This window comes from Pseudoliparis swirei, chromosome 4 (genome assembly GCF_029220125.1).
Source record: "Pseudoliparis swirei isolate HS2019 ecotype Mariana Trench chromosome 4, NWPU_hadal_v1, whole genome shotgun sequence".
In the NCBI taxonomy this organism is placed as follows: Eukaryota; Metazoa; Chordata; class Actinopteri; order Perciformes; family Liparidae; genus Pseudoliparis; species Pseudoliparis swirei.
Window position 1 is genome coordinate 13,306,266 of NC_079391.1, and position 20,180 is coordinate 13,326,445.

General features: G+C 43.4%; 2 protein-coding genes across 3 annotated transcripts in view; one reads left to right on the top strand and one right to left on the bottom strand.

Annotated features, from left to right (window-relative positions):
* The window catches only part of pde3b (phosphodiesterase 3B), a 46,750-nt gene extending 31,731 nt beyond the window's left edge, over positions 1-15,019 (top strand). Inside the window, exons 2-16 of one of the 2 annotated variants that reach the window (XM_056412670.1) lie at positions 3,309-3,359; positions 4,034-4,282; positions 4,741-4,883; positions 5,680-5,780; positions 5,893-6,124; positions 6,221-6,297; positions 6,789-6,946; positions 7,116-7,250; positions 7,567-7,642; positions 7,951-8,064; positions 8,570-8,769; positions 10,374-10,577; positions 10,770-10,931; positions 11,477-11,735; positions 11,836-15,019. In XM_056412670.1, the coding sequence (XP_056268645.1) occupies positions 3,309-3,359; positions 4,034-4,282; positions 4,741-4,883; positions 5,680-5,780; positions 5,893-6,124; positions 6,221-6,297; positions 6,789-6,946; positions 7,116-7,250; positions 7,567-7,642; positions 7,951-8,064; positions 8,570-8,769; positions 10,374-10,577; positions 10,770-10,931; positions 11,477-11,735; positions 11,836-12,062 (2,388 nt within the window). In that variant the 3' untranslated portion in view covers positions 12,063-15,019. Of the gene's footprint in view, positions 1-3,308; positions 3,360-4,033; positions 4,283-4,740; positions 4,884-5,679; positions 5,781-5,892; positions 6,125-6,220; positions 6,298-6,788; positions 6,947-7,115; positions 7,251-7,566; positions 7,755-7,950; positions 8,065-8,569; positions 8,770-10,373; positions 10,578-10,769; positions 10,932-11,476; positions 11,736-11,835 lie in introns of both variants that reach the window. The other variant, XM_056412669.1, reaches the window with a different exon arrangement.
* Positions 15,020-15,544: 525 nt separating this feature from the next.
* LOC130192723 (vitamin D 25-hydroxylase) lies at positions 15,545-20,065 on the bottom strand. The gene is made up of 5 exons (XM_056412852.1): positions 19,445-20,065; positions 18,850-18,991; positions 18,101-18,733; positions 17,619-17,948; positions 15,545-16,968 (listed from the first exon to the last, which is right to left on the bottom strand). The coding sequence occupies exons 1-5, from the start codon at positions 19,679-19,681 to the stop codon at positions 16,772-16,774; spliced, it is 1,539 nt and encodes a 512-aa protein (XP_056268827.1). The 5' UTR covers positions 19,682-20,065; the 3' UTR covers positions 15,545-16,771.
* Between the last annotated feature and the right edge of the window lie 115 nt (positions 20,066-20,180).

Consider the following 20,180-nt stretch of genomic DNA (forward strand, 5'->3'; position numbering starts at 1 on the left):
TTGCCAGCAATAAATTCCACTGTGTGCCACCCAGGAAGGAAGAGTTCCTCTGATGGTTTTAACTGTTTAACTGAGGCTGTTGAATGTAATGGTATGTTCATATTTAACGCAACAAAAACTTTGTAGATCTCAAGTATATTTTATAGTCGACCTATATAGTATTTTCTTATACCGGTCAATTTAGTTGTGTAGGAAACATCGTTGTAGCGAGACAGTCTGGATCAAAAGTTCAGAGACTGTTTCTTTAATCCCAGTCTGCGTCTCCTCCAGTCGCCTCAGCTGCCGGCCGACTGTCAGCTTACCTGCCAGAGCTTTGGCACGGCGCTGTCCAGGCCCAGCCATATCCTAGCAGCTCAAGCTCTATCTGACCGATACTCACACACACACGCCCCACAGAGCCCAGCTAATATGACACGCAGGTGTAACAACTGGCCGTCTGCTAGCTCGCACAGCTTTACTCCTCTGATGAAATATTCTTGACTTGTGCTAAATAATCGTATGCGTGTATTTGTTGTGTTATTTTGACGAGTATATTTTCTCATTGCGTGTTTGATTGTGTGTGTTATTGTCTGTTTGTATGTACAGGACTGTCTCAGAAAATTAGAATATTGTGATGAAGTTCTTTATTTTCTGCAATGCAATTAAAAAAACAAAAATGTCATGCATTCTGGATTCATTACAAATCAACTGAAATATTGCAAGCCTTTTATTCTTTTAATATTGCTGATTATGGCTTACAGCTTAAGAAAACTCAAATATCCTATCTCTAAATATTAGAATATCATGAAAAAGTATACTAGTAGGGTATTAAACAAATCACTTGAATTGTCTAATTAACTTGAAACACCTGCAAGGGTTTCCTGAGCCTTGACAAACACTCAGCTGTTATAAATCTTTTTTTTTACTTGGTCTGAGGAAATATTAAAATTTTATGAGATAGGATTTTAGAGTTTTCTTAAGCTGTAAGCCATAATCAGCAATATTAAAAGAATAAAAGGCTTGCAATATTTCAGTTGATTTGTAATGAATCCAGAATGCATGACATTTTTGTTTTTTTAATTGCATTACAGAAAATAAAGAACTTCATCACAATATTCTAATTTTCTGAGACAGTCCTGTATATATATATATATATATTGTATGTATATATATATATTTTACACTGGTATTCTAATCTCTGTTTAAGTTTTGATCAATTTGTTTCTGCATTAAAAAATTAACGGTAATTCCTGTTAAATTTTAAGGTGTCATAACTGAAAAAGCCGTATCTGTGTATCTCTAGTCTGTCTCTCTGTTTTTTTTTTACTTGCACCATAAATAATCTTCATGCAAATAGAGGTGTGCACACAGTTGCACAGAAAGGCAGATACAATGAATATGGCCAGTTGTACGAGTCTTACAAATCAATTGTTGTGCATGTGTGCTTAAAAGCCAGCCCCAAATGAAAAGTACATGATTATTATAGGAAACTTTTCAAAGGTAGCCTGTGTGTGTGTGCAGGTGACTCAAGTGTCAGCTGTTGTGTGTCTCTGCGTCCGCCCTCATGTCATGTTTTCAAAACGCAGCACAAAAAAAAATCTGCCGTTCATTGAAAGATTTCAATCTCCCTCACTGTAAATACGCTGCTGCATCCAGCTTTTCCTGTTTCTGTGTGAGGCGGAGAAGAGATTCATGTGCATGGTGCACAGACTATGCAACGGCATACTGTATAAAGGTGAATACATATTGTACACAAACGCTATATTGTGTGACACACTGAAGACTCGAGTGTGTCACGGTGTACATCGAGAGGGACTCTAAATGAAGGCCGAGCGTATATCGTATTTAATTGTGTCTGTTTCTTTCTTGAATCTGTGCCGATAGTTCTCCGTCCTTAACTCTCCGCTTAATGGCGTCCTCTCCTTGAGCATTTACCCATCTCCCTCTCCATTTCAGCCTCTCCGCGTCTCTCCGTAAACAAGCAGAAGGCCAACAACTCTGTCCTCCGGCCGTCTCCCGCCATCCCGTTGCCATGGTGTATGGAGCATTGTTTGCTGGCCTCTATGTCAGGTTGCCATGGCAGTGCTTATTTGCCATATTAAATGTTTGGAAGCATTGTACAGATGCTGATGACAAACACCCATCATCCCACTTTGATCAAGGGAACAGTTACTGATGGAGGAGAAGGGGTGGAGCCACTGATCTGTTTATTATCCGTAGTTAAAGCTTACATTCACATGCAGAGCAGTAAAACACGCCTGAATAAATATTCCTAAAAATCTGGCTTTGAAGACACGCATATGTATATAGAGTACATTTAGAAATGTACCTCTAAAAATAAATCTCTGAATTTATTAGACTACATATCTTATTGAAGTTCTTGGCATTGCTGAATGAATGTGACCGAATGAGTAATCCAATGTTATTGATGTGCTTTGATTATTCCTGACAATATGATGATGTTGAAAGGAAGGCTATGTGAGGGTGTGTGTTTACATGTGAGGTTGAGGTAGTTGGTATTTGTGAGGCTTAATGGTCTGTCTCGCCCCCTTGTGGTCGGGGGTGAGACTGCACGGTTGCTCTTAAAAACAAATGTACACTGCCTGGATTTAACCTGGCAAACTGCCATATTTCTACTTATTAAAACACAAAGGTATACACACACTTTGTGCTCTTTTGCCACCACATGAAGCGACAGGTTCACCAAAATTAGAGGGCTTTATGTTTTCAATTGCTGTGCTGTCAAGTGCTTTCACTTTTAATGTGCATAGCTGACTAAATGAAACGCACATGTTAGGAAGATCAATGAATATGTACAAGTCTAATGGGACTGTCTAAAAAATCTAGTTGGTGCAATCACAATTTATCATTTCTGTGATTTCTGTACGAGCCAGAGGATTAGATTATTTCAAGCCCTGCAATTTAGTGTGACACAACCTGACTGTCCACCACTGTAACATGCGTGTGTGAGAGCTCCTGTTTGGTTTCCAACAGATAGCGTGAAAATGCTGCCGATTGACGTAGTTTGAGCCAGATAACATCTCACGGCTCCATTGTAGACGCACTGTGGTGGTTTCAGTGGTTTGCTTTTCTTCTTTTTGCTTTCAGTGAAAGGCCTCGGTGAACTGTGGCGCAGGCATTGTGCATTAGCATACCTGTAGTAGAGAGTGCATCGTGTGGAACAGGAAATTCCCTAACCCAGACCCGCCAGGCATAAGACGGTGTGCTCTGAAGTGGAGCGGGGGTCCAAGTCTGTGCTCTTTCGATGTAACTCCGTGTCATATTCGCTGTTATGCACAAACATAATATGCAGTTTTTGTATCTTTCAGATGATCTTGTGGGACTGGGATCTGAAGCACTGGTACAAACCACAGTATCAGGTCAGTACTGCATTTATTTCCATTTCAACTTCAAGGGGCCTGTGCCTGGTTCATCCAAGTAACAAGATAATACCGGTCTCCTCAGAGACCCCTCTCTCTGAGGAGACCACAGGTGGACGCTGTCTATAGGTCAACTTTGCGTACACTGGGTTATTTTGCTGACATCTTTGGTTAGGCAAAATACACATTGTGCAAAAAAGCTAGCATACAATGACCTTGGAATTGTTGTCATGCCACATTGTTTATCTTACTCAGACATTCTTTGTCTTGTTTGAACTATTTGCGAAATCCAACAAAGAATTTAGCTCCCACAGACTAAAAATCATTATTTGTTCCTGTTGGACCGAGCCAATCCAGCCAGGATACTTTCCCACATGAAACGTGTCCTGAATAATGCACAGATCACACCTGTGTGTGCTACAGTGCTCCGACAATTTATGAAATTTCCCTTTTTAGATATTAGAATAGCACTACACTTTTCATATGAGCTCTAGATACAGTGAATTTGTATTATTGTTGTTGGTGGCATGAATCAGTAGATTGCCACGCTATCTGTCAATATGCCATGAGCCAAACTTTGGAATAAGAATACTTTCGAGTGTACTGGACCGAAGTTGCCCTCTGACATTTGCTGCCCTGCTCCCTAATCTGTGTGATGTATGTGCGTACGGCAGGGTGCAGTGAGCGGCAACGGCGTGGATCTTTCAGTCATCAACGAGGCCAGGAACCTGGTTTCGGACCTGCTGATGGAGTCCTCTCTGTCGCCACACACCAGCTCAACGCTGCGCAGCATCTCAAGCCTCATGGGGACATTTTCGGGCTCATGCCGCCCCAGGGTCAACCCCTTCACCCCCTTCCCAGGTTTCTACCCCTGCGATGAGGTGGAGGACTCTGTAGAGAGGAGTGATAGGAAAACCTTTAAGGTGGGTAAAAGCACTACAACTGAACCAACCTAGTATAGTTAAATAAAGAGATGAGTAATAGGCTATTCCAGTCAAAAGGTCCAAGTACTGAAGGAGTGAGGGTCCAAACATAGGAACAGCTCCTTCAGAAACAGCGGTAGCTATTGTGAGAAAGGATTTTCCAGCTGTGAAAGGTTATCAGAGTGACAGGATCCTAGAGTCACAAGGTAACTAACGGAGTTACATCATTCACCTACTTGATTAGCCAGATGTTGTGTTGTGTTGCTCGATGACGTTGCTTTACGTTGTGGCTCCATGCTGGCTTTATGGTTTTAGACACTGTTGTCAGTCTGAATGGGGGTTAAGTTCAGAAATGCCCATAGCTTTTTGATGTGATAATGTTGTTTATGTGACATGACCAGCATCTTCAGTTTGTGTGAAAACATTGGTCTATACTGGAGACTTCCCTTCCCCATCAGGGTATGAGCAGCAGGAACAGCCTCCCCACCCCTCAGCCCAGACGGAGCTCCTCGTCCTCAGCCCTCTCTTCTCTCGACTCCGCCTCTTTACGCTGGGAACGCAACAATGGCAAGAGAGCCCACCCTGAACTCAACTTGTCCAGGTACCAACCAAAACACACCGAGAAACACACACTGTCGTCAATATTGCTCGCACACGTCACCTGTGCTATAGTTTAACCTTAACCAAAGTCCATGTGACTTTACCCCTGCACTGTGAAATCAAGGGGCATTTTTCATTCATGGTAAGCCTGACATTTTTTTAAGAATAGGTCTCAGGGAGTTCTAAATAAGCAAGTAATCCTCTTCATTATAAAAAAATAAACAATACACTTCACAGAAAAGCAGGTGTATTGTACATCTGTAGCTAGGACCAGGTCCAGGTGAGACAAGTAGATCACAAGAGCAGAACATTGGTTGTAATTCATATATTTCACACAATTGATTATCACCAAAAGGAACGCCATTCTAATCTTTTGAAAACATGCCACTCTGTTATAGGTGCACTTGTTCTTAGTGCAGTAACTCCTTTTTCACCGGAGTCGATTGGTAAGGAAATAACTTTCATAGTTTCAACCATGAACAAAGAACGCCGACTGTTCACATGCAGTGAGAGACAGTCGGGCTCCTTTCGTGACTGTCAACAGGTTTATTACACAGTGTTCAATTTACTCAAACAATAAAGTTGCTGTCAACACTGGGGTGTGTACAGTGTCTACATGTCTCCACAGGATGGCAGTAGAGACTCGCTATGTTGTTGGCCAAAGAGCGTCTTTGCTTTAAGATGATCAAAAGTAAACTTTGAGACATTGAGTACTCCTTATCTTATTCTTTATCGTTGCTCAACGTATGCTTCGAGTTCTTTAAGCCAGAGTTGACCATGTGTGTTTTGTGCTCCAGCTCAGGCTTGTCTAATGGGCCCAATCCAAACCTGCTCACCATTCCCAAGCAGAGGTCTTCCTCTGTTACCCTCACCTACCATGCCGGGTCCAGGAGAGCAGGTGAGACGTAACACACGAAACCTCTCAGAGTCACCACATGAGGATTCATTGCTCATGTTTGGACTGAATCTCATGCCCCTCTCGTGTCCCATTCTCCCTTCGAACTCTCCAGGCGCATCTCCCAGCCTGAGCCCACTCAACTCGCCGAGCCACAGCCTTCTCGCAGCCGGCTCAGGTTCTTCGTCGTCCCTCGTCACTCGATCGCCTGTGGAGTTCCCAGACACGGCGGACTTCCTCACAAAGCCAAGTGTCAGTCTGAACCTGCACAAGCCCTTTGGATTCAACTTCAGCTCACCTGATTTCCAGCAGGCCCTCCGTAGCTCCCCCTTCTCTCTGTGCACCAGGTGAGACCTGCAGCACTGAAGCGGCGTGTCATTGTGGATGTTATGTGTGGTTAAAAGGGCAATTGATCATGTCTGTGATTGTCGTGTCCATTCTAGTTGTGGTCGTCAGATGCTCAAGGGAGGTTCCAGCATTGAAACGGGGGAATCCAGTGAGGCTCAACGCAGCCGCTCAGGTACATACAAGTACATTTCTACTAGTGTGTATTGGTGTGGTGGCAGACAGGCTGGCTGGAGATGAGAGAAACACTTCTGTAACTAGTTAGGGTGTTAAGGCTGCCCTCTGCTGGTCTCCAGATGCAATGCAACTTGATGCGCACAAAGACAGACGGAGACACTTGGAACAATGTATATTTTCATTTTGTAACATTTTGTTTAACAGCTAAACTAACATGTTGAAAATAAGCTTTGTTTGCTACAATCACTACTTCAATAGCTGCTATACCTTCTGGTAACAAGTTTAAGGTTTCATTTTCTCTTGTTTCTTTTGTTTTCACCTGTTTTAAAGAAAGTTGTTTTTCAAAATAAGTAAAAGATATAATCTTTCCTAAAAGTCCATGCAAACACTTCAATATATGGCGTCCGTCCGTCCGTCCGTCTGTCTGTCTGTCCGTCTGTCTGTCTGTCCATACATACACTCACGGCTTCCTGTGCTCTGTTGATGCAGCAGGTGAAGGGCTGGACTTCACAGGAGAGCCTCTTATCAGGGAGGAAAGCGTGGAGGTGGATGTGTCTGGGGACGGAGGGCCAGACGTTGCAGGGAACCAGGGGCAGGATGAGAAGAAGAAGAAGAGCTCCAGCACAGACCAGACTCGGCAATCAGAGGTGAGCTTGATCAGAGGGCTGTGAGTTACTGCAGAATAGCTGAAGGAACAAAGACTCCATTTGTCATGTTATTTGCACTATACATTAGTTGATTGCATGTTCAGAGCTTTCTGTGTCAATGGAAACAATACGTGTGCTAATGTTTACCCGATTCTCTGATTGCGTCCAGGGTTGGCAGGAGTTCAGACTCGATCCTATGCTGGAGGACCAAGCGGCTCTCATGGAGAGGATGAACACCTGGAACTTCCAGATCTTTGACCTGGTGGACAGAACCGGAGGGAAGAGCGGAAGGATACTCAGCTATGTCAGTACAACACACAAACCAGTCTGGAGCAGTTTGTCTTTTAATTTATCAGCCTCTCTACTCTCGTAAGAATACCCATCAGTTCTTCTAGAATGGGATCTCATCATCATTGCAGCCTCTAGGGCCTGCTCGCAGGGACTTTAGCATTTAGTCTGACTTTAATGTAAATATGCAAGATATAAATTCTGATTGTTAGATTTCAGTCAGTGCAAATGGTGTCTTTTTTTGTTGGAAATGATATGTCTGCACAGATAATTAACCTTTGTCCATGCATAATGATGTGCACAAAGTAATGTTAATGTTCAATGCCCTTTAGTGTCCACTGGACACCGCTGAGGGAGCTGGTTGTGTTCTGACTGGTGTTTCAGTAAAGCTGGGTTGTGTTTCCTCAGGTGACGTACACCCTTTTCCAGGATACGTGTCTGTTTGAAATTTTCAAGATCCCTGTGAGGGAGTTCATGACATACTTCTGTGCTCTGGAAAGTGGCTACAGGGACATTCCCTGTGAGTATTACACTGCGTAGTGTTCAAGGAAGTCAAAGACTCACATTTGATTTGTTTTTTATGTCAGCCCAGGTTGTTTATGGTGTGGCCAAGCTAAGCTGCAGTTATAGTTATCCATAATTGATCGGACATTTGAAGTGTGTGCTGGTGCACTGTACATGTTACAATAGACTAATTTAAACTCTCATGGTTACAGATCACAACAGGGTCCATGCTACTGATGTGCTCCATGCTGTCTGGTACCTGACCACTCGACCAATCCCTGGGTTCCAGCAGATTCACAGCGAGCATGTGACAGGAAGTGACACAGGTGGGCTCAGATTATTGGGCGTGAGAAAGTGATTATTATTTGGCCACCCGAATTTATCCATGTTAGAAATACAATTCATTTGACTGATTTTGATTGTGACTTTTTTTTAAATGCCTTATTTTTTGAGATGTGGCCTTTAATCTGCAGATGGTTTTGTTTAAAACCGAGAAATTCCCAGGCTTGTCTCTACTGATGATAGTTGAGCTCCGTTAGAAATGACCTGGGGCTTATGCGCTGACGTCTAACACTGAGGCCGCCAGAGCAGCTGTCATTTGATAAGAAGGGACGGAGAGGGGGGGAGGAGAAAATAGCAGTAATATGAGAAATTTAGTCGAGCAGTGAGTGTGTGTGTGTGTGTGTGTGTGTGTGTGTCCATAACCCCTCTGTTTTGCATTCAATCCAATATCTGCTTTATAGAGATACGTTAGAATGACAATGTAGATCTACACCTTATTTTTCATCGCTGTCGACATTGACATCCATCATGTTTGTTGTCTTGTTCCAGATTCAGATAGTGGGATCTCTCAAGGAAGGATTTCCTACGCCAACTCCAAAAGCTCCTCGATTTCAGATGACAGCTACGGCTGCCTGGCCTGGAACATACCTGCCCTGGAGCTCATGGCCCTTTATGTAGCAGCTGCAATGCACGATTATGACCATCCCGGTCGCACAAATGCCTTTCTAGTAGCCACTAATGCATCTCAGGTATCCTGCCGCTTTTATTGGTACTTGAAAGTGTTGTGGAATACATTGACAAACGTATTGAAGTTCACCGGAACACATACACACACACACTTGTGTTTACAGAAACAAAGGATCCAATGTTCAAAATATGGGTTTATGGAAATGACCTTCAACTGTTGTGTCATTAGTTCCCTTTTTAAACCGGCCACCTTGACGCTAAATTGAACTTCAGTTTACTAATTTTACTTCTCAAAGTCGGTGACCGGTTTGCCTGCTATCCTGATGAACACTTTTATTTAAACTTTTCTATTACACCCAAAAATTGCATACGTGTGTATGTGCACTATTTTTTCTGTTGTCCAAGCTTTGCAAAGAAATCTACAATATATTCCATTGATATTTATTTATTTTATTTATTTATTTTTTAACCTGGAAAAGCTTTATTGAGATTTAAAATCTCCTTTACGAGCGTGTCCTAGCCAAAACAGCATAGCACATTAAAACAAAGTTTCAGACATACAAAATAAAACACTGACGGACAATTACAAAAATATATATATTTTTTAGATCACAGCATGAGTATTTATAATATTAATATTAATGAAAAGGACAAACATGTTGGAGCCTCTCAGCATTTGTCTGTTCAGTTAACCTTTCCACGGTGAGGGACAGGTCTGCAACAGGAAGGCAGATACGACACGGAGGTCTTAAAGCCGACAGACGAGCCCTTTGTACAAACACTAAAGGACACAGCTGTCGCCCTGCAGTGGTGACAAAGTCTGTCTGAGTGGCTCCTGCTGGATGCTGCATGTCTGTCAGCAGAAAAAAAATGCCACTCAACACAAATAGTCCTGAATGATCAACCCACACATGCACTAAGCCACACACAATGGACTGCTTGCATATCCAATTTTATTTAAGGTTTTAAAGCATAATCATTTCTTTCACCTTGACTGCCTATCGCTGTATTAGCGGAACTAGAAACACTACAGTACCCTACAGAAACACTAGTTTCACAGTTAATCTTTAACTTCACAGATTTAGGCAAATACAATATATTTAATGTCCCGATAAACACAAAGTTAAATACACTGTACAAACGGAGTCTCAAGAGGAGATCATATGTAGTATTAACTCCACATAACACCCAGTTGGCTCATTCACTGTGGCCAGTCATGTAAATGAGGGGTGAAAAGGTTAACTGCATGCCACTGTTTAAATATTGTATTTTCTCAACATGACCACTGATAGCACTCATACTGTCTGGCTTTTGTAGAAGTCCCAGGAAAGCAGGTTAAAAGAAGCGAGATGGAACTCTGAACCTATTGATTGCTAATGATGTGGCATCTAATGTTCTCATAACCGCTCTTAACATTTCTCTTACCTTAGCTATACTTTCGTTTGAGGCGGTTACATTTCTACTTTTATGACCAAATCCCCTCACACCCGGTCTATCTCATTTACTGAGTGCGTTCTATTTTTAAAGCCATAAAAAGTGGCGTGACGCATGTGCAGACGTATTATGTAAGCACGTATTATCATTTGTGAGGAAGTTGTAGGACTCTCGTGCGCCTGCGGTCTTTCCCCTCTCTCACCACTTGGCTTTTCCCTCCTGTGTGCTGCAGGCGGTGCTCTACAATGACAGGTCGGTGCTGGAGAACCACCACGCTGCGTCCGCCTGGAGCCTCTACTTGTCCCGGCCAGAGTTCAACTTCCTGGTCAACCTGGATCATGTGGAGTTCAAGCGATTTCGCTTCCTCGTCATCGAGGCGATACTGGCCACAGACCTCAAGAAGCACTTTGACTTCCTGGCTGAGTTCAATGCCAAGGTCTGAGATGAAGAAATCGTAACCGTTGTATATGACTAGAATAGATCATTATCCATGTATTGGTCCTTTAATATCTGGCAAAATATTGATTGAAAGATTAGGATGGTACGTTAACGTTTAGTTACTAGTGACTAGCTAGTACAAAGCATCGTGGATGCAGGGAAAATAAGTTGAGTGTTTGTTTGTTAACAGGTGAATGATGTCAACAGCCCAGGAATTGATTGGACCAATGAGAACGACAGGCTGCTGGTGTGCCAAGTGTGTATCAAGCTGGCAGATATCAATGGGCCGGCCAAAGTCCGTGACCTGCACCTCAAGTGGACGGAGGGCATCGTCAATGAATTTTATGAGCAGGTACGGACCGCTCATGGGTCTTCAGTTCACACATTTCATTCGTTCATCTTTGTCTATAAAAGGGGATACCTCATTCTTTATGCCTCCATGCCCGGCGACATCTGCGGCATTATATCTTCGGGTTGTCTGTCCGGTCCGTTGTCGTTAACATAGTATGTCAGTAATTCTCTTCCCAGCACAAATGCCTCCAGAGAAACATCTGACACATTTAAACAATTCAACAGCGAGGTTACACAAGGGAAAGGGGACAGACACCAAAGGGATGATTCATTATATTAGTGACATCCAATAATCCCTATTAGTGCATCCCAGATGTGCAAGTTTATCCAAACAAATTAAAATATATGACAATTAATAGTCTCAGGAGGACCTTTCTTTCTGCATAATGAAAAACAACAGACAATACAAATATGAGTTAGAAAGTGTAACTATATTTGTGTTGTTATTGTTCTTCCCCTGATTGTCATTGTAGTTTGTGTCAGGGCTCCTTAAAGATCTGTGTCCCTGAGGCATTTATAACCATAATCGTTGTGTCTAATCTGCAGGGTGACGAGGAAGCTATGCTGGGATTACCCATCAGCCCCTTCATGGACCGCTCCTCCCCGCAGCTGGCAAAGTTACAGGAGTCCTTCATCACTCACATCGTAGGACCACTTTGTAACTCCTACGACGCCGCCGGCCTGCTCCCGGGCCACTGGATTAACGAAGAGGGATCAGATGAAGACAGTGAGGCGGGGCAGGTGGAGACGGACACAGATGAAGATGAGGATGAAGATGATGAGCTAGAGGACGAGCTGGCACCAAGTAAGACACCGACAGCTCATCAGTATTGTCAGGTTTACCTCGAAAAACAGATCGCAGAAAGCCAATCTCGATTTGTTTTGTTGTGTTTTCCTCGTTGCAGAAAGGAGAAAGAGCCACCGCAGGTTGTTCTGCAGTATTATGCAGCACCTGACGGAGAACCACAAGGTGTGGAAGAAGACCATCGAGGAGGAGGAGAAGAGCAAAGAGCTCGGCAAGCAGCAGCAGCCAGACGGCCTCCTCCCCAGCCTGCCGGCCAGCCTGCCGGCCTCCCCGTCGGATGACATCCAGGTCATCCAGGAGGAGGAGGAGGGAGAGGAGCGTCAGTAGCAGGAGGATGACGGAGAGAACAGTGGCGAGGCAGGACAAGGACATGAGTCACTCAACCAGCTGCCTTGACCAACGGACCTGAGGAACACACACAGACGCAAATGCACATAAAACACACTTTGTTTCCCCTCTCTCTCTCTCTCTCTCTCTGTGTCTCTCTCTTCCCCTCTCTATGTGTCTCTCTGTCTCTCCATTTCTGTGTCTCTGTCTCTCTCTTCCTCTCTCTATCTCTCATCCTGTGTCTCTGTCACAATGTGTCTCTCTCTGTCTCTCTCTCTCTGTCTCTCTGTGTCTCTCTCTCTTTTTCTGTGTTTCTGTCTCTATGTGTGTGTCTCTCTCTCTTCCCCTCTCTGTGTCTCTCTCTCTGTCTCTCTCTCTCTCTCTCACACACACACACACACCGAAAGAGTCACTGTGCAGACATTCGGATGCTTAAGCAGTCACATTGATCTTGGAGAAACAAAAAGGCCTTACTACTGTGAGCGGATCCTTGCTGCAACGGTGGGAGCCCAACTCCTATGCACTTTCACCCCGTGGAGAGTCGAGTGCACCCAGAATACAACCGCCCCAGAGCGGAGGAGTGCAGGAGACAACGAAGTAGAGCGTGGACGGGGTCCAGCATTAACTTTCCCTCCTTGGTGACCTGGCTGTGATGCTGCCTTGAATACAAAGCGCTTACACCTCCCTTAGGTACAAAACAATTCCCGTCTATTTGAAATTGAAAGATGGAGGAAAAATAATGAATCAAGTGACATTATGAAGCGATTGATACCCTTTACCAAAGCAAACAGTTCAAACATGGAAAGACAAGAGACTGAGACTGTTTCAACCCCCATGTCAGGTATATTTTTGAATTATATATATATGTATATATATTTATATATGTACAGTATATATATATATATATATCAAATGTGCCTGCCTAAACCTTTACTAAGTCCTTATTGGCCCAGAGCCTCGGCTTGTGTAGTTCTCTCTCCTTGCTGGCGACACAAAACACTGTATCAGACTCAGTCACAGAGACAATTTTGAAATGTTGACTGACTAATAGCATTATATCTGCATCATTTTTGATGCTTTTACTCATGTATACCACCCGTCTATTTTTGGGGGGAGGGGGAGGGGGGATTCTTTAACTCTCCTTGCTTCATTTTGTTTCGAGTGTGTGAATATTTTTGGCGGGAATGTGATAGAGAGAATGCGTCGGGAGAAAGAGAGCACATTTTTAATTATTAGTATGTAATTTGTGTGTATGTTTGTGCGTCCTTTCAGTAAGGGTTTGTTTCTAATCAGTGAAATGTCCTCTGGTGTTTTATTTAACATTGAGATCAGGAGCGCTGTTTCAATGAATGGATTCCTCATTTTCCTATTTTGATTCTAAATATTATTTTTAAAGGATACTCAGGATTCACACAAAGTTGAATAATTATTTTGCAAGAATTTATGTCATTATTACAAAAAAATCACTTTAAAAAGTAAGAACATTGTAATCTGGGTGATTGAAGTATTACGTAATCCCTCAATGAACAACTTGACGACAAACCAATTGAAGCAATGCAAATCCTCTGCCAGAGGAGCGTCCAGTATGTGCTGTCTGTCGGCCATCCATACACTGTTTGCATAACCTTTTTACAACCTCACTGAGAAACGCTCATCTCCGTTATTAGCAGACTGCGAGCGCCTCTCTTTCAGCAACACCGTGTTGCAGTTCTATCAACGTTTATTAGGTCATTTCTTTTTCAATGTTCAATCTTCTCTGTTTTTAAGCAAGCAGTTGAAAGCTCACCCAACTCTCTTTCCTCATTATTTCTTTGATTTTGCCAAACCCAGGGATCCAGGGTTCATTTCACTATATATATATATATATGTATGTATGTGTATATATATATACATACATATATGTATGTATATATATATGTATGCATATATATATATATACATATATATGTATGTATCTATATATACATACATGTATGTATATATATATATATTAGTTCTCTATTTTTGTCTCAACAACTCTTGGCATTCCACTAGATTAAAACGTTAAATGAAAGGGAAGGCCGAATCTATGCCTAGTTCCTTTATCACCTAGTAAAATCATAATCTCTGGAGACGATGTTAAGAAGTGTAAATCAACATGGTAATATTTAAAAGACAAAACAATAGATACAGGTGTGCACATTTTAATACCAAACAAGTGTTTAGCCGCTGTACAAAAGAGTATGTGCATATATATATTTTTTAAATAATAAAAGGAATGCATCCGTTTTCTACACGCAGGTGTCATGTTGTACATTGAGATCCTGTAATTACCATTGTGTTTCCAGAGTTTGTATCTACTTCTATATACAGGTGTGGAACTGTGGGGTTTGGTGTTTTGATTTAGGTTTTTCACTTGGTTTCAGCCTCCCGCTGTTCTGTTTCATAACCACTCTTGTATTCTCCATTATCTCTCTATCACTGTTGTCTCAGTCGACCCAACTCGTGCCAAACTTTACCTACATACAGTAGTTTGTGGGCTTTGATAAACTGATTGGCAAAAATCTCTCTGGGCTCCAGTACTGTTCATCTTGAGATCCAATATGTCACCGGGCTCTAAGGGGCAGTGACGGTGGCAAGAGTCCGAGTGAGACTCGGGTCAGAGCCATGTGCATTCTGACGACTGTCGTCAGTCGTGTTCACATGGAGCCATGCTGGATCATAAATCCTCGGTAGCTCCCAACCCGGCATACTCCGGCTCATTACGTTGTAAAGGTTTGTTGGCTTCTCACTGTGCAGTCTTTCAGTGTCCTCTGATGATTGTGCCATAAATACATCTATGAATGGTTGTTACCCTTATGTAGCATCAATATACGTACGTTTGTCTAATGTAACCATTCACCCTTATCTACATTGTGGGGCCAACTGATTGTTGTTGTTATTTATAGCTGTCATAAAACACCATCCCTAAAGTATCAGACTGCCTCATTGATTTGTATTGGTGTGTGTGTGTGTGTGTGTCTCTGAACTTGCAATATACGATAACAACATTCCCTTCTCTTTGTGTCCATGACACCCCAAAATAAACAGAAGAGTCTAACCTTAAAGACCCACACAGGTTGTTTCATTTACACGCCTCATTAGACCCCCTCTCCGGCCAGTGGGCGTGTACCAACTGCTTGATTGACATCTCCCTTGGACATCTCCCTTACGCTTGGACATGTTGCGCTTGATCTGGTAGAACAACGTACGCCCTTGTTATTTATAGAAGGGCATCATACTCTGCAGAGGTGTGTGTGTGTGCGTGTGTGCGCACGCACATTAACAAAGGCTCAGATCTTTGCATGCAGAAAGAAAGTGGATGCAAAAGATCTCAAACTCTCAGACAATATTACCCCGACTCGGCAGTTTCCCTCGGGTTCCCACACAGGGTCTTTTAACTTATGGTTCTCAATTTATGACCTGCAACTTTATTGGTTCGGCAGAAGCAGAACCCAGTTTTTTTTGCAAAAACATTCTGTAAACCCCTCTCCTCAAAGAACCGAGAGAAAATGAGATCAGCTTTGCATGAACCATTCCTCCATATTGATGCTAATGTTTTTTGTTTCTGTTTAATTCATGGCCACAGAACAAAAAGCACATGTCTTGAATTCCAAATGCTTTTTTTGTCCTGGGAGCAGAGCAAAGGGGGAGAGGTCAAGTTTAGAAAATGGCGGACGCAGCTGCTTTTTATGAACAGTTTAAAATGTATGACCACGAATGATTATTGTACGTTGTCCTGGGACTTGGGTCACTGAATCATTGGGCTGACATTATTTTTGCAAGTATTCAAAGGGATGATCTGCGGTCTTATCATGTGGATAACACATATGTCGAAAATATAAGATATCTGTACATTTTCTATGTAATTTAGCAGCAGCTAAAAGATGACATGGCAAGTTTTAAATATCTTAAGACTTTATGAATACACACACAAAAACTTGTACTACCAGTATTGCAACAAAACAAAAAAAATGGACAAACACACATTAACCTCCAACATGAATGCAGTACTCTGTTAAGACTGAGAAGCACCATTTAGCAGAAACCAGTGTTGCAAAGTCAGTTCCTAGAAATCCACCTGGGTGGCATTTGCCTTCCAAGAGGCACATTTTACGAAGAGCGTAATCCCTTGAGGGCGGGTCAGGGTCCATCCAGGTGATGGCACACATCCAGATCCAACACGCAGTGTTCAGAACTTTCTTGAAAAGCCAAATTTAGCCCCACACGTACAAATCAGTGGTGTCATTTGTCTGACCTGAAGGAGGCAGGGCTATGATCCATCATCATAGGTGTACTTACTATTAATCATTGACGTACAACTAACCCATCGCCACCGCACCAAGGTTCATAGACATTTCATTTTCTGGGCTCAGAGAACTGAATCAATAGCACACAGGTGTTCCCAGAATGTCTTTCAGCATCAAGTTTTGTCGCCTCCCTTGCTGCTTAAAACTAATGTGCAAACGTGCATATTGCTCAGTCAAATAATTCAATAGTAATTGAATAAACTGGATGAAATGTCCAAATGTAAAGAGCTACTTTCATCGCTGAAAGTCTTTTGGAAAAACTGTGACGTAGTTTGAATGCACCTGTATCGTGTGGTTGCATTGCTGTGCAAAATATTTTAATACCTGAACATTTGAACAAGCTGTATTACAGTTCTGTTTACCTAATTATGATAAGGAGTGTCACAAGCAGGGACTTTTCTGCTGCCTGCGGACAGCACAGATGGAGTAAGGTTTGGGCTGTAATGTCATGCCCAGTTTGGCAGTGACCGATGGGATGCTTCCTGGAGGAAACTGAAGATGAAACCTCTGCAGCAACGTGGTGAAGAAGAGGAACATCTCCATCCTGGCCAGATGTTCGCCCAGGCAGCACCGCTTCCCTGAAAAATGAAAGTTCATTCATTTAGACTCATACACCCACAAGCACATCATCTGTCCTCAGAAATACAATAAATACATCGGGGAACACAAACTCTACGGATGAGGAACACATGTGTTTAACTGGGGATTGTGTTCATGAAGACAATGAGAACAGAAACTTGAACAAAATGAAAATCATGAACAGATGCTCCAGCTGAAGCAAACACATTTGATATTTCATTTCTGCACATTTTTCTTTTGAAATCTGGGTATATTTTTGCTGCTTATTGACCCACGAACTAGGATCATAATTGACTATATTGGAAATTACAGAAGAGAGAGAGAGATAAGAGAACATATGTCAACTCTAATAAACAGCGTATTTGTTTTATTTTTTTCTTGTAATGCAAAGGAGAGTATGGATTTTATGTCGATCTGATGTTTTGATCTATACATGATACATGCAGTTTTACGTTTGCTTTTCATCTCTAGCGGGAAGAAGATTGCATTGAGAAAAATGAAGCTAAAGTGTGAATTCAGTGTATTTAAGACCTCATTCCTGTTGGATGGCAGCATTGTGATCACCTGTCAGTTTCACTCATCAAATAACCTAAAGCCACAATCATCTTTATCAAGAGGATTGGAACCTAAGTAAAAAAGAAGGACTAACCCATGGAGAATGGCAGGAAGGCCTCCCGCTTCACAAAGTTGCCATTGCTGTCCAGAAACCTCTGTGGTGAGAAAGCACCTGGATCGTTCCAGTACTTCTCGTCAAAGTGCACTGAATAGAGGTTTGTGATCACCATGGTGCCTTTGGGAATTGAGTAACCGTTGACTTTTGCATCCTGGGTGGTGGCACGGAAAATACCAAGGGGCACGATGTTGCAGAAGCGTAGGATCTCGTGCAGAACAGCCTCCGCGTAGGGCATCTTCTGTTTGTCCTCCCAAGTGGGAGCTCTCTCATTGGTCAGCACGCTGTCGATCTCCCTGTGCACCCTCTCTTTGAAGAGAAAAACAAATAGCGTCAGGCATTCATTCATGCAGAACATTACATAAGCATTATATCTCCAGCAGCCTTGAAACGGATGTTCATCAAATCTCTCTCTGGGTCAAATGTTCTCACATTAGGACGATGCTTCTACTACAACTGACCTTGTATGTTGGGGTAGAGAGCCATGTACAGCATGGCCCAGCGCAGGGTGTTCGTCGTGGTCTCTGTGCCGGCGATGATGAGCTCACCCACTGAGTAGATGAGGTTTTCATTGGAAAAAGAGGAGTCGGGTGCTCCTGCGCTCTGCTCCAACTCATCCAAATAGGCATCGACGTAGTGGCGAGGTGCTTGTGGCACCCTGCCCTGGGAAAACTCCTTTATAACCTGCTGCAAGAAGTCATACACCTCGGCAGCATTGCAGAACAGCTTCTGGTGTTTTCCAAAGGGCACGTACTCCATCCAAGGGAAGGCGTTGTAGAGGAGGGCCCAGGAGCTCACCGCGAGCTCCACGTTCTCACTGAAGAGCTCGATCATGTGCTGGAAGTTGCGGTCGTCGTAAGTGAAGCGCTGTCCGAAAATGATCAGGTTGGTGATGTTGGACACGGCGTTGGTCACCAGGTGTTTGGGGTTGAAGGGCTTCCCCTTGTGTTCGTCAATGGCGTCGACGAAGAACATGCACTCCTCTGAGATCTTCCTCTCGAACTGTTTCTGGCCGCTGCCGAAGTAACGGAAAGAGTTGCACGCCAGTTTACGGTGATCAATCCAGCCTTTGCCATATTTACAATTGAGAAGCCCTTTGGAAGGAGGAGAAAGAAGCGAAGCAGGTGAGTTTATATCATGCCAACTGCAATCTTTCAGATACGGTTGCGTGAGAAATAGTATGCATTGCAATCTTATGATATGATCTTACCACCCATTTTGGTCATTTTGATGAATAAAGGCAGCGATGGGCGATCGGCAAACACCTCGCTTTGATGGTAGAGGCATTCCTTGATACAGTCATATCCTGTTAACACCACCGTCAGGATGCCTCCCAGGTCAAGACTGAAAATCTGAAAGGTACACATTGCAACATGAGCACTGCACTTTTGTTCTTTGCACACACGTCTGTGTCAAGATATGTGTTGTAGCCATGATGTAACATTTTGCTTCCGCTCTTTGTCGCCATAGTGTCCGAACTGGGTTTTCAAGACTTTTTTATTTCATCAACTTTCCTGCACAGGACAGTGAGTGAATGAGACTCTGACCCCGATAAGGTTATCTCTCCATTTACAAGATATAACTCTGCCCCTAAATAAATAAACAGCACAACTTGCCACTAAAAGAAACTCTCTGTCCCTGAATGCTCCTCCAAATGCTCCAGACAACATTTTCGGGCGACTCTCTTTTGTTCTAACTAGTTCCCAACGCGTGCGTGCGCGTGCATGCATGCATGCATGCGTGTATGTGTATGTGTGCACAGTTTGCAGAGTTAAAAAAAAGCACAAAGGAGCGCGAGTCGTTACCTGCCCATGCACTTCGCTCAGCTTCTTGAGGAAGACGTGCGGCTCGGTGGCCAGAGACATGATGTTCCCTATCACAGGGATGGTTGAGGGACCAGGAGGAAAGCCCGGGGGTCTTCTCTGCTTGACGAGCTGGCGAACCAGCAGAAAAGTGAAGAGGGCGACCGCTGAACAGCCAACGCCGAGCAGAGCCTGTGCGCAGGACACCGGCGCCAGAGATTGCGATTCATTTGAAACCATCTTCTCCACAAACCGCTGTTCCTCTCCTGGACTCCCTCTGCAGACGGCGGCTTCTCCTCGGAGGAACTGAAGCGCAGATGTATCATCTTGCAGATGTGTGGGTTCTATCCCCCGCCTCTAAAGCCAGACAAGTCAGAGTGAGCTGTTGGTGAACTTTGTTCTGCTCTTGGTCGATAACGCGGATCATTTGGGTGGTTTTCGGTTGGCTTTTGGGGCCTGCTTGTATTGAGCCTGCAGAGAGAGCAACCCGCCGCCATACAGCCACAGCCAGTCACAGCTGGGAAACACGCTGAGGCGTGAAGGTTGGAGCACTTTGGCTCACACTAACAAACCTGCGTTTCGGTTCATAAAACATCCAATAATCATATAAGTATGACATATAACGTATTGACCTATAGCCGGGGGGACTGGGGTGGATTAAAGCAGTGGGCACAGAGCCAACCATTGTTTCAATCAGACAGAAATGCAGACACAGTCTGGAGGAAGCTTTCCCCACCTA